This window comes from Eschscholzia californica, unplaced genomic scaffold (genome assembly GCF_041429995.1).
Source record: "Eschscholzia californica isolate CP2 unplaced genomic scaffold, dmEscCali1.0.p SCAF_5, whole genome shotgun sequence".
In the NCBI taxonomy this organism is placed as follows: domain Eukaryota; kingdom Viridiplantae; phylum Streptophyta; class Magnoliopsida; order Ranunculales; family Papaveraceae; genus Eschscholzia; species Eschscholzia californica.
The window spans coordinates 3,446,317-3,461,137 of record NW_028238472.1 but is presented as its reverse complement, the minus strand read 5'-3'; the positions used below and the strand labels follow the sequence as shown (position 1 = coordinate 3,461,137).

General features: G+C 35.2%; 1 protein-coding gene and 2 long non-coding RNA genes across 7 annotated transcripts; 2 read left to right on the top strand and 1 right to left on the bottom strand.

Moving 5' to 3' along the window:
- Nucleotides 1–1,905: 1,905 nt before the first annotated feature.
- On the bottom strand, nt 1,906–4,965 carry LOC147536322 (uncharacterized). Its single transcript, XM_086640837.1, has 2 exons — nt 3,088–4,965; nt 1,906–2,895 (listed from the first exon to the last, which is right to left on the bottom strand). The coding sequence occupies exons 1-2, from the start codon at nt 4,126–4,128 to the stop codon at nt 2,155–2,157; spliced, it is 1,782 nt and encodes a 593-aa protein (XP_086496963.1). The 5' UTR covers nt 4,129–4,965; the 3' UTR covers nt 1,906–2,154.
- Nucleotides 3,544–8,104, top strand: LOC147536321 (uncharacterized). Of its 5 annotated transcripts, none has more exons than XR_015225325.1 (8): nt 3,864–4,598; nt 4,879–5,036; nt 5,086–5,252; nt 5,359–5,438; nt 6,261–6,370; nt 6,749–6,826; nt 7,460–7,567; nt 7,752–8,104. It is a non-coding gene; the product is annotated as an uncharacterized LOC147536321 (long non-coding RNA). The 5 variants fall into 5 exon arrangements; XR_015225324.1 differs by having other exon boundaries at nt 6,707–6,826; XR_015225323.1 differs by having other exon boundaries at nt 4,306–4,598; nt 4,855–5,036; nt 6,707–6,826.
- Nucleotides 8,105–11,315: 3,211 nt separating this feature from the next.
- On the top strand, nt 11,316–13,351 carry LOC147536320 (uncharacterized). Its single transcript, XR_015225320.1, has 4 exons — nt 11,316–11,521; nt 11,651–11,731; nt 12,835–12,925; nt 13,046–13,351. It is a non-coding gene; the product is annotated as an uncharacterized LOC147536320 (long non-coding RNA).
- The last annotated feature ends 1,470 nt before the right edge of the window (nt 13,352–14,821 follow it).

Below are 14,821 nucleotides of genomic sequence, written 5' to 3'. Positions count from 1 at the left end.
TTTTGTATTTGGGCCCAAAATTTGGGCCTTTCATCAAAAAATTCTTAATTTTATTTCAACAAAAAAAAAATGCAAAATTAATTTAACATTAGGGCTTAACAGTAAAAATATCAAACAAATTATAGTTGTAGTTTGGCATGGAAGAGCTTTTTCATGATCCAAAGGTACCAAGTTCATCCCATCCAATGAATTTTTTTTATGTTTTGTCGTAACTGTAGGACATAAAGACTTTGTCAATCAAGATTGACTAAACGGATATATTTTTGATTAGTTCAATGATTGTTTTAAACCCCTTGGTCATCTCCTCATCCTCGTGTTATTTCTTTCTCCCTCTAGTCTCTCCATTTGCTCCCTGTTTCTCACTTTGGTAATTTAACAAAGTGAGTTAGGGTTTGAGAACCCAAGTAATACATTCTTCTTATTTTACTTCCTTTTTCCTTTCTACTTTGGAAACCCTAACTCATTCCACCAAGTCTCAAGATAGAATGCTCCGATAGCAAGAATGTTTCGTGTCAGCAGTCCATTCGACATGACTTTGATGTCAACGATCATGAGACTTCAAGCTTTCGGGTTCTTCTGTTCATATGATAGTTATATTAGACGTTGTTAGGATATTCAACACAGAACAACATGCTGGAAATATTAGGACAGTCCGAGACCACTGATTGTGACAGTCCAAAGTCCACATATTGGGACAGTCAAAGGGCTTCAGACTAACACGAGTCTGTGTTGTTCAAGCCCAAAAACGACGAGACACAGTCTGAGTGCCTTCGGACTGCCCGAGTCGGTGGGGTCGAGAACAATGAAGCGGGCCAAGAGTAATTTGGGGGGCGCCTATAGACACTCCCTAAAGATTAAAGTCTAACACGTCATCTTGATTCATATCCAAACGTGCCACGGTAGATAAAATTGCAGTAGTCATTTCACCACGTCGGCAAATTCCTTAAGATTTTCTCACTAATTACCAAATAACCAGATTTTCTGCTTGCCTCCTCCATTAAAACACAGACATCTCTCTCTCTCTCTCTCTCTAAAATTGACTCAAAAATGGCATTCTGCAAAAACCCTATATCTAATACTATCAATAAACCCTACCTTTCTTCATTTAATCCTATCAGGGTTTCTCCCATTTCGGAGAAATTGTCTGTGATTTCTTCTCCCATTAAAGTTTCTTCAATTTCTTGTGCATTAACTAAAGATTCAGCTATCCAAACCGACGAGAAAGAGAAAATGTCGACCATTTTGCAGAGACCCGATTCGTTTGGTCGGTTTGGCAAATTTGGGGGGAAATATGTACCAGAAACCCTAATGTACGCCCTCTCTGAGCAATGGGAAATACATCCTCCTTACCTAAACTCAAGCAATGGGATGGAATTACACATCCTCTTCATCTCCCAAATCAAGCCATGAGCTTCTTGTTCTTGGGCCCATCCATGGGGGATGAGTTAAATGCTTATAATGGTGTCATCAACAGCTACAAGGGTATGCAGCCGTATTCAATCTGTCGTTAATTTGAGAGATATAATAACGATTTTGGTGGTGGAGTGGGCTATTTGTCCCTATTAAGAACCTCCTTTTGGATCTTAGAGGCATATTGGGTAATTGGGTGAATTCTAACACATTCTACTGATAAGAAAACAGACAGAATTCATCCCTCCCATCCCTTCGTTGATGTGGCTACATATCACCGAAATATATTTTCTCACCATTCTCTTTCTCCAACTCAAGTGATATGTTGCTACATAAGGCAAAAGACTAGAGGGATGAATAGAAATTGTCTTGAAAAAAGTAATAACATTAGTGACAGTACAAAACCATGGGTAACGCGTATCAGTGACAGTTTACAACAGGTATCAATAAGTAGTATGCCAATTCTGTCTTGGTCTGTTAAGTGTATAATAAGTAGTAAAGAAGGTAATAAATATTATTGCTACTTAACTTATGTTGATTAAGAATACAATAAGTAGTTAAGAAGGTAATAAATAGTACTCCATACAGTTAGATTTTAAAATTTCAAAAAATTAAAAGATGTTGTCTCGGTCTGTCTCGGCCGAGACGCCCGATATTCTAGACCAAATCCCAACTCGGTGTCTCGGCCAAGTATCGTCTCTGAGAGAGAGCCGGGACCCGAGATTTTGGGCCCTTGAGACCCAGCTACACAGCTTTCAAAGGAGGAGTATCTCCTTTCTCATTCACCAGCCGCAGAAGTTCTTCATCAATCACTAGCTCCCGCTCCCGGCACCAATCAATCATGGCACTATACACAGAAGGCTCTGTCACAACCCCATACTTCTCAAGTTTTATAAATAGAATCAAGGCATTATCTAAAAGTTTCTTGTTTCCATAAGCTGCAAACATGCTTGAAGTGCACCTATCATCTGGTCTGTAACCCATTCTTATCATATCATCGAAGGTGCGTCTTGCTTGTTCTGGATCACGAACTTGTCTTTTATAACCCAATCTAATCATATCATCGATGTTGCGTCTTGCTTGTTCTGGATCACCAGCAGCTCGGTCATGGGCCTCGACAAGTAACGTCCGAGACTCCAAATCGGGTTGCATATTTAAAAAATGCATCTTGTTATCAGTCCTTTGGGTTGCATTTAATATAGTCGTGATCATCGATTTGTTGGTTCTAATATCAGGTGGAAAATAACCTCGAGTCATGATGTGAAAAGCTGCCTTCGCACGTTCGACATTATTTGTCTTGCTGTACATTTGAACCAAGATAGTGGATGTGAGGATGTCCGGTTGGATACCACCCTTATCAGTCATCTTCCTAAGAATTCTCTCGGCATCATCTAATCGATTATCATTGGTATGAGCGTGCATGAGCTTCAAGTAGTCGCGACTGTTTGCTTGGAAAGAATCCTCGTCCAAGACATGCTCAGCCATCTGCACCACAAGGCAGAAGTAGATATATATATATACGTTCTATCTTGTATAAGTTTACACACATGAAATATCAATAAGTAAGTTAGCAATTGAGTGTTTTCGCATAATATTACAGCAATATATAACATATCAATGAAAACTATATATGGGTTAAAAATGAGAAACAAAAAAGTGGGATAAGCAGCAACTGACCTTGAAATATAAACCCAAATTTCTTTGTTTGATGTTATCAAGCAAAATGAGCCAATCGATCCTATTGGGTTGAAGAATCTCAGTCCATTCAGTCAAAAGTGAAGATAGTAGTAAATCTTCCTCCTCAGTCTTCAATGACAATATTTTTTCATGAACCAGTTTGCATTTTCCATTGATCTTCTTGGGTTTTCCAGGGGTAATGAGCTTATCCGCTTCATGAATTCGATCAATAATTTCAGCAAACCTTGGATCTGATAAATCAAGACCATAAATATAATACTTAATCTCAGGTTTCTTATTCTTCTTCTCTTCTTCCACATTATTATTCTCAACTGTCTCTCCAGCTGCTTTCATAGCTTCTTCTTCAAATTCGTGCAAATAAGCTATTTTCCATTTGAATATCATCTCTCTCAAAGTACCTCTTCTTATAGTACCAACATAACTAGAAGGAATACTAGTCTCATTAAAATTTCCCTTAGCAGATATCATAATACGAAATACTACATTACTTACATCCCAAATTGCTTCCCACAAATCTTGATTAAAATATTGAGATGGGTTATGATCAGAAGTTAAATCAAGCAATTTTACAAGTCCACCTTTTTCCAACTCTGATATTATAATCAAAAGCATAGCATTAATGGTTTCTTTATCAGTATCTGGGTAGTCATCAATAAGCTCACGTTTCATGATCCAAGTGAATGTGGTTAAGAAGTCAGTCATGGGACCACCATTTTCATCCCAATCTAAATTTGAATCATTGGAGAAGAAGGGTTGAGCACCAATCACACAATTAAAGACAGAGATATAGAAAGAAAGAATTGAAGGGGGGGAGGAGAAGGATGTAAAGGTAACATCTTTATTATATGCTGATGAGGAGGAGTTATCAGAAGAGCTGCTGTTTTTAAACAAAGGGGAGGATGATGATGATGCATGATTTCTACTGTGAAAAATACAATTAGAAGAAGAAGAAGAAGAAGAAATAGAGGAGGAGGATAATCTGAAATACCGTCTGGTTATGGAGATGAGATTCGGTCTCATTGTTGTTAGAGATCAACGAGGAAGACAATCAATCGAGAGAGGAACGAAACTGGTTCTTCAATGACAATTGACAAGTAACTAATAAAACCCTAGTTTTTATTCAAAACCCCAAAAAATGAGTTCAATTACAAAACCAGGCCCCATTTTGAAATACCCTCCCTCCCTCCCTCCCAACAGGCCAACATCTCTTTCCCGCCTATTTCTCACGCTACTCCTCTTTCTTCTCTCTCATCTCATGGTCTCTCCTCTCTATCAACTCTTTCTCTCTATCAATGTATTTCCACGTCTCTCTTCCTATCTCTCTCTCTCACACAAAACTCGATTTAGGGTTGGAATCATGAAGCAAGAGAGTAGTTGAAATCAATTTAGGGTTCCATAATGGAAATACAAGAGAAAATCGTGAAGCAAAAGAAAATCACGGAACCCCTCATCTCCCAGTAAATCAGAACGGAAATACAAAAGACCACCAGGTATCTTTTTCTCTCTGTCGATCTCTCTCTTTCTTTCTATCTCTTGCACACACAAAAACTCATTAGGGCTGAAATCAATACCACAAGAGTACCTGAAATCAATTTAGGGTTTCCTATTACATGATTCCATGTTCATTACCTACTACTACCTGAAATCAATTTAGGGATTCTTATTTTCATTATAATGATTTATTTTCATTCATCATTCTGTTCATTCCTATGCTTTTAGTAATCTTAATTTTATAATTTGATTAAGCTTACAAGGCCAGAACATATACAGATTTAGTATCGTGGATTGAGTCGATCGATCAATCTACCAAACCCCCATGCGTGTTCTCACTATTGAGGGAAGAGGAGTTGTGAATTTGGAAAATGGACTCACCGATTCAACAATAAATGGACACCTTGGTTGAGAAATGGACTCACCGATGTTAAAGGGCTATAACATCACCGATGTTAAAGGGCTATAACATCACCGATGTTAAAGGGCTATAACATCGGAGGTGGGTGGTTGGGAATTGAATTGTAGTCCTCAGTATGTTTCAAGTTAAAAGGCACAAATTTCAATCTAAAAGTGAATCAGGATCGGTCGACCAATGGAACCGATTCATACATGTTTCCTACACTACTCCAAATCTTATGTTTAATATTGAAGTGAGTTTATCATTAAGTTGTGAAAACTCTACTTCATTAAATTGTGAATTTCTTTAGTGAATCTCTTTTTCTATCTGCTTATTTTTTTTTAACTGCGGTCTTTTAGTGACACAAGTGGTTTGCTCAATGGAGGTTTGTCTGCTATTGGATTCGTAATATTGAGGGCGAAGAAAGAAGCTTTAATCGGTATGTTTTTTCTGATCAAGAAGCCTGTTTTCATTAAGTATTAAGTTGGTTGGCGATGTGGCAGTTAAAAGTTCTTAGCTGTTTTGATAAGTATTAAGTTGGGGCAAGAAGTTAGTCCACACGAATCGGGTAAATCTCTGAGGGGAAGACTCATAAGTAGCATGGCTTACCATAGCCAATTCCCCATATAGCATCAATGCGCCAATCGAGTAAATCTTCTCCACTCTTTTTTTTGGGGGTCTTACTTATTCTCCGTCACTGAGGTTGATTATGTATACTATTACCATTAAACCCGTTCTGCATTTCGAACATATTTTCACTTATGTTATGGAACAAAGCATTTTTTTGTCGAACTTCCATTAGAATTTTCATCCCATGGAAAAGAATTTCAAGATTTTTCTTCAGAACAATTTCTCGGATATACAAAGAATCTTGGTTTTCGGTCTCTTTTTAATAAATCCCAAACACAATATATTTGATTTTATTTGAGTTAGTTCTGCCTCATATAGATTTGAACAGTGGTTTAGTTTTATTTGAACAGTAGTTTAGGTCGTGTGTACTGTGTAGGAAAGGTGATCATTAGTTCCATCCTTTTATTTTCTTGATTTCAATCTTCTTTTATACACCAAATGACATACTGCGCTCTGATTTGATCTATATCATGCCAATTAATGGATTCTCTTTTCTTTTCTTGATTTCTATCTTCCTTTGTGGCCCAAATGACATATTGCGCTCTGATTTGATCTACATCATGTTAATTAATGGATTCTCTTATTTTTCATATAGAAGTTTTGTGATTTGAGTACTTCACTTGCTTTTCAGAAGAAGAATATTACTAGCTAAGGGAGGCGGGGAATGAAAACAGAACGAGTATAGCCGAGCGAGAAGAGATAATTTATAGGACCGTGTATGTATCTGAGCTTGATAACCAGGTAAAAAAAATAATATTTGGTTCCCCCGAACTCGACCCCTGATCTATATTTTGTTTTGTTGCATTATCCACTTGCGCATCTAGCTGATTTTATTTTTTGGAACCAATGTTACCGAAAAACAACTTGCTTCCCTTTTCATCAATTATGGGTGGGTGATACGTGTTTATGTTGCAATCTGTTTAATTGAAGCTAAGAATTTGGGACCAATGTTACCTCTCTCTCTCTCTCTCTATCTCTCTCACTCTCACTCGATGTAGGGTTTTGATTTAGGGCCCCAAAAATACAAGTTTTAATTAGGCCATCTCTCAGTTGAAATTTTAAAATTTTGATATTTAGGTTTTTGATTTAAGGCTTCCTAGCTAACTAATCTATATAAAGCTTGAAGATCCAAACAGGGATCATTCATTTGTTCGTGAGTTACCTGGAGATTCAAGAATTGACACGATTCCACAACAGGTATAAATAATTATTTTAGTTTTTCATGAAAAGCCAACTTGAACATCGAAATACAGATCATTCGTTTGGAATATGTATAGAATCTATATATTAAGTTTCAATAATTTCAAGAAAGTGGGTTTGTTAGTTAAACCTGAATACTCATGAACATTCATTTTCAGTATTAGAACTTAAAAAATGATGTCATGAAGATGATACTGTGGTGTACTGTTTCCCAATCTAAAATTAGGTAACTTACTTGATAGGTGCTAGTTTATTTATTGTACTGAATCCCTTCAATCAACAACTTCTAACTCCTAACTGGATCACTGTTTAAATGATCAGATTTATATTCGATCTCAAACCCATTGAAGAATTTAGTTTTAGATTCCGTTATGACTTAGGTACATGTATTATGTATTTGACCAGTTATGTTTGAATGAATTGTTGAATTTGGAGAAATTTGTTATGTTCCATCTATATTTGGAGAAATTTGTACATGTAAAATTAGGCCTAACTTTTCTCTCTGCACATAATCTAGATGACTCTTTTGCATTTTATTTATTGTTGAACCTATTAGTGAATTCATTAATATATTCTCGCTTTTTTACTCTTATTTCACACTCGCCCACTTACATTTTAAATTTTCTGCAGATCTTAAACTACTTGATTGATTATGGGAGGATTCGTCTAGATTATGTGCAGAGAGAACGACATAGGTTAATGCGCGGTGCAAGAGAATTTTCACACATGGTATCAAAGGTTATCAACCTCGATTAGTTTTTACTGTTTCTTTTTCTTTACTCTTAAGATAATACAAGCTAAATAATGATGACACAACAACAGTTTGTACTCTCGATTCATAGTTGCGTTACTTATATTCACCTTATTCTGAAACGTTTATGGTTGTGATTGGTTTTCATGACTTTAAGGTTCATTGTTCTAGGTATCTTTAAGTTAGCAGGACCTGCAGGACCTGCCGAACCTGATCGCTCGACTGTTAAACAAGTACAGGTTGAACAGGTCGGTCCCTAATAGATTCACAGGCTGCACGAGTAGCCCAATCTAAGCATGTTCTGAGGGTGCGGGAAGCCTGGCCCGCTTGACACCTTTATTCTTGCATTTGGAGAAAGTACAGTCTAACCCACAATCTGTTTCTAATTTGGAACATTTAGATGTATAAACTTATCAGTTTAAATTATTTTCACGTTGAAAGCTTTTGATTAAATTTCAGTTACAGTTTACTTTGTGCTACTAGATTTTTGTTGGTTTATAAAATTAGTTTGTGTTAAACTAAAATCGGTTTCTTATGATGTGGTATCTAAATATTCTCGGTTAATACGCACTTCACTTAGCGCATTTTACAAAATTGTCCGTGACCAACGGGCACGGGTTATACCCTCGTATATTAATATTTCACAAGAAACCCATTTTTTTAAACATAAATAAAGATCAAACCCAAATACGGATCTCAATGTGCATTTTCTCATCTCTAGCCATCCCAAATTTTCCCTAATACCTTAAATACCCTTCCATATATATCAAAAACATTTCCTTCACTTTATTCTCTCTCTACCCCAAGGCAAGCAGACCCAAAATTTTTATTAACTAGACCATTTTCTTCAGTTTATTCCCCTTCACTTTATTTTGTCTTTCTTCCCTTATTTCTCTCTCCACCATAACGGGATTTAAGAGACTAAATCGAAAAGTTTGCTTCGCCGGAAATTAGGACTACATGTACGATTTCATCTTCATCTTGTTTAATGTATCATCTCCATCATTTTCAATATTTCATCTTCCTAAATGTAAGTATTTCCAATCTTCATCTTGTTTTGTCTTCATCTTCTTTAGATCTTCATCTTTTTTCTTGATCTTTATCTTTCATCTTCATTTTTTATTTCATCTTTTGTTGCAACAAATGTATTGTGCGTCATCTATCCTTTTAGATTTTTCTCTTTTCAATCTATCTTCTTCAAATTTCCATAGAGATTTTAATTTTTCTTTTTTTTTTGTCTCCAATGCAAAACTCTAAACTTATTATGTGTCATAGTTATTTTTGTGAATAAATAAATAGTTATTTAAAAAATATAGAAGACTCGATTTCTATTGGTTGAAAATCTAAAGTTGATGAGTTGGACAATTAGAAATATCTCAGGAGGACACTCTATTTCTAGAGTGTCCTCTTGAGATATCTTTATTACACCCTCGACACGTCATCTTAGAGGTCCAAATAGAGTGTTGCATTGGAGAGAGTGTTTAAGGAAAAACTCTAAAAATCATATGCGACATTGAGGCACTCAGAGAAGAGTTTCTAAGATTGAGTGTTACATTGGAGATGCTCTTACATTTAAACGCCGGAAAACCCGGTACCCCAAGAAAAATTAACCGCCCCAAGCCCGACTTATAAGCCCATCAAACAATATATTGTTAGGGCACAAACAATTCTATCAAGCGTACTCGTACACATTTTACATGAAAATGATGAAAGAAGTGGCAATGGGTGCCCATTTATCCAGAACCGAACCGAAACCAGAACATTGTATGCCGGTTATGGATCTTCATTTTCATACTCGATAAGAATTTAATACCCGAAGGGTATTGCCCGATTATAACTGAAAATATTCCAGTACTTGTTAGGTCCCAATTACTTATTTTGTGTTAATTATGTTCTAATCATGTCATATTGAATTTCTTACTTACATAACATTCTTAATCAATAATGAAACATTATCTAATAACAAATTTTATAGCAACCTAAAATATACAATAATCAAATTTGTCGTAAATTTTAAAAGCTCATTCATTAATATTTTATTTTATAGATTCTACCAAAAATATTTGATTTTTGGAATGAAGTATAACCTTCCTAATTAGTCTTAAACACGATTAAATAAGAAGTCCTAAAACGAACCGATAAATATCTGATACCCGACGGCTACCAACATTTTTGTTAGTTGCGATGTATTTTGCTAGTTTGACTTGATCAATCTACTTGACCAAAATATGTTAAAGGCACTGCTATCTTTGAGGGTTAAATTCACCCATCTGACAAAAAGTCACCGGGTGGATCTTCTTCTCCTTCTGTCTTCTTCTTCCCTCTCATCTCTCTCTTTTCTTTCTATTACCGGCAAAAAGGGTTGGAGTAATTGGATCTCTCTCTTTTCTGTCCGCGGATTCATGATTCCGTCAACCAAACACACCATTGGTGCAAAGTCAAAATATTTGAACGATGAGACCTCGTATAAGGAACTAGTCTTGCTATACTTCATCTCCTGACTCAAATTACTATCTTTCAACTAAAAAAACTCAAATTACTAGTGATTGTGTAATCTGTTTAATTTGTTACTTCAAGTCTTCAACTGTAATATTACTAGGTATTGCCCGTGCTTCCAGCACAACCAAATTCATTAAACATGTAACCCAGATGAATTTGCGTGACGGTAGAATATATTTTGATGGTCTATTTTCATGAATTTTAGTTGGCAACTAAATTTTAATTAACTTTGAACGTACAGAAACTTCTTTTTAGAAAGTAAAAGTATGGTCTTAACAAATTTTTCAAATTTGTCTGATTAAATTTGTCAAAATTGAAGAACTTAGGGAGCGATATGGTGAGAGGTAAATTAAAGTAAGAGATATTACAATGATGATTAAGTTCAAAGATAACAGTCGAATCATTACAAATTAGATAGATATAGAAATGCATCTAGTTCGATTAAACAAGAAATAGAAGAAAATTTATCTGAAATACAAAAGTCTAAGGGAGAAAAGGCTATAAATTATTCATGTAAATATAACATCACACAATAAACAAGAATTAACTTCAAAAAATTCTTGTTACCACTTTATAACTTATTTGTTGTTGGATGAGTAGAGGAGATTTTAAATACCATTAGAATTTTGTGAGAACACTTATGGGGGTTTATGGAGGAGAAGTTGTTAGTTGAAGTTCCATTATATTGACTAGGTTAAGGAATGCCATTAGTTGAGAGAGTTATGGAATGCCATTACATCTAAGCAATTATGGGGGGTTAAATACAAAGTGATGTTTGAGTGTTAAATACAAAGTATCATCTTCCAATCTAGTTGGCAATTTTTTTTTTGTCCTAGTCAGCTTGTCCTAGTCACAACCAATGTGTTTTGTAATATAGATATTGACAGTCGACGCTCACATAACTTACATCATATTCAACCGTAAATATTTCATAGAATGCATATTTTAGATCTAAAATATTGAGAACAACAATGTCCCAAAACTTTGATTTTAAAAAAGGGTAAATCTTTTGTTAATATTAGATATCAGACAAGAGTTTAGTTGTTTAATTACTTCAATGAAAAGAAACAAATCATCTAATCTAAGCCACTAATCTATATAACAAAACAGAGTGGGTTTTGATGATTAGGACAAAATAAATGCGCAACTGTGCTTACTTGGACAACTACGTGGACATTTGAGCAGGACACCTTATTGAATATGATTGTTTCTCATCTAATCTGGTTCGTTCAATCTGACACCAATTCTTTTAATTGAGCCCGTCAATCCAATCATCTGTCCATTGTTCCCAAAACCCTTCCCCTCCCAATTTCGGTCCATCTTCCTCATTCCCCTTCATCTTCTTCTCTCCCACTTCTCGATTCCTCATTCCCCTTCATTTTTTCTCCCAGTTCTCGATTCATTTCCATGCTCAGCGTTTCTCTCTATCTCTTTCATGTTAGGTCAGTTTTCCTCTTGATTTTATGTCCTCAGTTTCATCTTTAGTTCATTTTCTTCTTTTTGGTTTTACTGCAAGGTTAGGTATGGGTTTGCTTTACGTGTTTATTGCTCATTTGGTTTTGTTCTTTCAGTTGTGAATATGAAACTAACAAAGGTGAAGATTTTTGAGATTTAAGAATTGTTCATGGAGTTTGGTGATCCTGTTTCTTCAAGTAAGCTTCTTTAAGTTTGATATTCAATTTAACGAATCTCTCATTTACTGAATTGCTTATTTGGTATTGACTAAAATCCGTATATGCTTGCTTCATGTTTGATGAAATGTTTCACCATCTTTCTTCAAGTAAGCTTTCTCCATTTCGGGTTTAATAAACTTCTCATTAACTGACTTGGTCATTGATATTTACAAAGATCCACATATGCTTTCTTCTTATTTTGATTAAATGTTTCACCCATCTCTCTGCAAGTAAGCTTTCTCCATTTTGATATTTTGGCAAACATATTTCATTATATACCAGCTATAATAGGTACCTATACTCTCAAGTTTTATTTACTATCAACTATTTGGTGTAGTTTGACTTTGTTTTGTTTAGGAACTTCAAATAAGTACCTCAATTCACTATGCTAATTCCACTAACAAGTATATTTCACTAGAATTATTGGTCTACATATAACCCTAACCTTAGGATTAGATTGAGTAGAATTAAGTCTTTTTTGTGCTCATATCCTCTTTAAAGAAATGTTTCAACGAAAATGAAGAAACTAATGACATACATATAGCCCTGGCCGTAGATTTGGAATGAGTAGAATTAGGTCATGTTTGAAGAAATGTTTTAATGAAAATCAAGAAACCAATGACGTAGTTTTTCTGCTTCAGTACTTTCAATTAAAGGACATACATATTGCTTAATATGATCTGGATAATCTTTGGTTTAATGTTTGAAGAAACTGTTGCGACCTCAATTTACAAAAATGTATGTGTTATTGTTTGGACCTCATATTTGGTTGTTCGTGAAGTAGAATATGTTTGTATCTGTTCCAGAAACTGGTTTCTAAAGAAACCCTTGCATAGGTCGATCTGTAGATGCTCGATGTTTGTTGATAACAATTTTATTAATTTTAGTTTTACAGGAGGTGCTACTGCTGAAAATGTATCTTCTAACATGTTGTAGTTTGTGTATAGCTCTGCCATAAATCGATAATGTATCTTATTATATGATTATCATTATAATGTATCTTAAATCGATAATGTATCTTATACAGGGGTGCTACCGCTTTGGCATGCAATTTAAGAACGAAAATGTTATGTCATTGACAGGTATCATCTCAACCAACAATAGGCTCCACAAATAACTGCTCTACTTAACCAATCGGATTTTCCAGCTCGACATGCTGAAATCCATGACAAGGTAACCATTGTTTTTCTGTTTATTCATTTCTAAATATGAAATGAATACCTTATATATAACAGTAGTACAGTACTACATTCTTTTGATATCATATTCGTCTTTTTTTTTCCTCACAAGTAGTAGATATCAACTATCTAATGATTACGTGATATCAACATGGCTTAGGGAAGGTACGCTACTGATTTTAAGTTGGGTAGTATAAGCAATATGAAAGCATCCAAACACTCTTGTCAACATTATGTATTTTTTGGCGTAGTGGATCCCATATTGTAGATAGACTATTCTGAAAATATTCTCCCGATTGCAATTGGATTTTTTGGATAATCTTCTTCATCTTTGCATTAATCTCTGTAAGTGTGTGTGTGAGTATATATTTTCTTCCATGTCTTTGTTACGTTCAATATGTTTAAGAGGTTATGTTATTTATATTTGAATTTGTGGTAACAACTTTGACTTCATTTCTTAAAGATGGTGCATTTTGTCATTTAACTTCATGAACTTTGGAACTGTTACATGTAGGAACCAACTATCCTGAAGTTCCCGCTCATATTTTCCAAGGCTCAAACAAAAGAGTTTTGTGCTTATGTTAGGTATCAAGGTTTATTTTTTGCCATTTACTTCTCTTGTAACCTTATAAATTGGAAAAAATATATTTTCATCAAATATTTACTATTACTGACATTAGTTTACTTAATTGTTTATAAAAACTTAAAGGTAGGTTATCCTCTTCCTTTTATACTCTTTCACTATACGTTTTTAGTCAACTAATTTATTTTCTGTTAATAGATTATACTAGACTCATGCAAAACCGGTTATAGTTGGGATTCCTAAGGATTACGAAAATATTTATCATATGTATGTTTACATCGACTGGCCTCACTCAAAAGAGAGAGAAGATGAGGTGGAGAGAGAAGATGAGGTGGAGGGAGAGAAGTGAGGTGGAGAGAGAGAGAGAGCTGAGGTGGAGAAGCTATTTTGCTTTCCTCCTAAATAAAATTGTCAAACAAAATTGACCAATTTTTGACCAAGTCTTCACACCCCGGAAACTATTTAGCTTTCCCCAAAGCGCTGGCCAAACAAAAGTGCAAAATTATATCAACATTAGGGCTTAACAGTAAAAATATCAAACAAATTATAGTTGTAGTTTGCCATAGAAAAGCTTTTCCATGATCCAAAGGTACCAAGTTCAACCCCTCCAATGATTTTTTTTTATTTTTGACCGTAACTTTAGGACATAAAGACTTTGTCAATCAAGATTGACTTAACGGATATATTTTTTATTAGTTCAATGATTGTAACCCCTTGGTCATCTCCTCATCTTCGTGCTATTTCTTTTTCCCTCTAGTCTCTCCATTTGCTCCCTGTTTCTCACTTTGGTAATTTAACAAAGTGAGTTAGGGTTTGAGAACCCAAGTAATACATTCTTCTTATTTTACTTCCCTTTTCCTTTCTACTTTGAAAACCCTAACTCATTGCACCAAGTCTCAAGATAGAACGCTCCGATAGCAAGATTGTTTCGTATCAGCCGTCCATTCCACATGACTTTGATGCCAACGATCATGGGACTTCAAGCTTTCGGGTTCTTCTGTTCATATGGTAGTTATATTAGATGTTGTTAGGATATTCAACACAGAACAACACGCTGGAAATATTAGGACAGTCCGAGACCACTGTGACAGTCCAAAGTCCACAAATTGGGACAGTCAAAGGGCTTCAGACTAACACGAGTCTGTGTTGTTCAAGCCCAAAAACGACTAGACACAGTCTGAGTGCCTTTGGACTGCCCGAGTCGGTGGGGGCGAGAACAATGAAGCGGGCCAAGAGTAATTTGGGGGCGCCTATAGACACTCCCTAAAGATTAAAGTCTAACACGTCATCTTGATTCATATCCAAGTG

What these genes read in the sequence shown, in the direction of transcription:
- LOC147536322 (XM_086640837.1), bottom strand. Translation starts at nt 4,128, where the DNA reads ATGAGACCGAATCTCATCTCCATAACCAGACGGTATTTCAGATTATCC. An exon ending in ATTTGGGTTTATATTTCAAG is followed by an intron (nt 2,896 to 3,087) that starts GTCAGTTGCTGC and finishes CTTGTGGTGCAG; the next exon opens with ATGGCTGAGCATGTCTTGGA.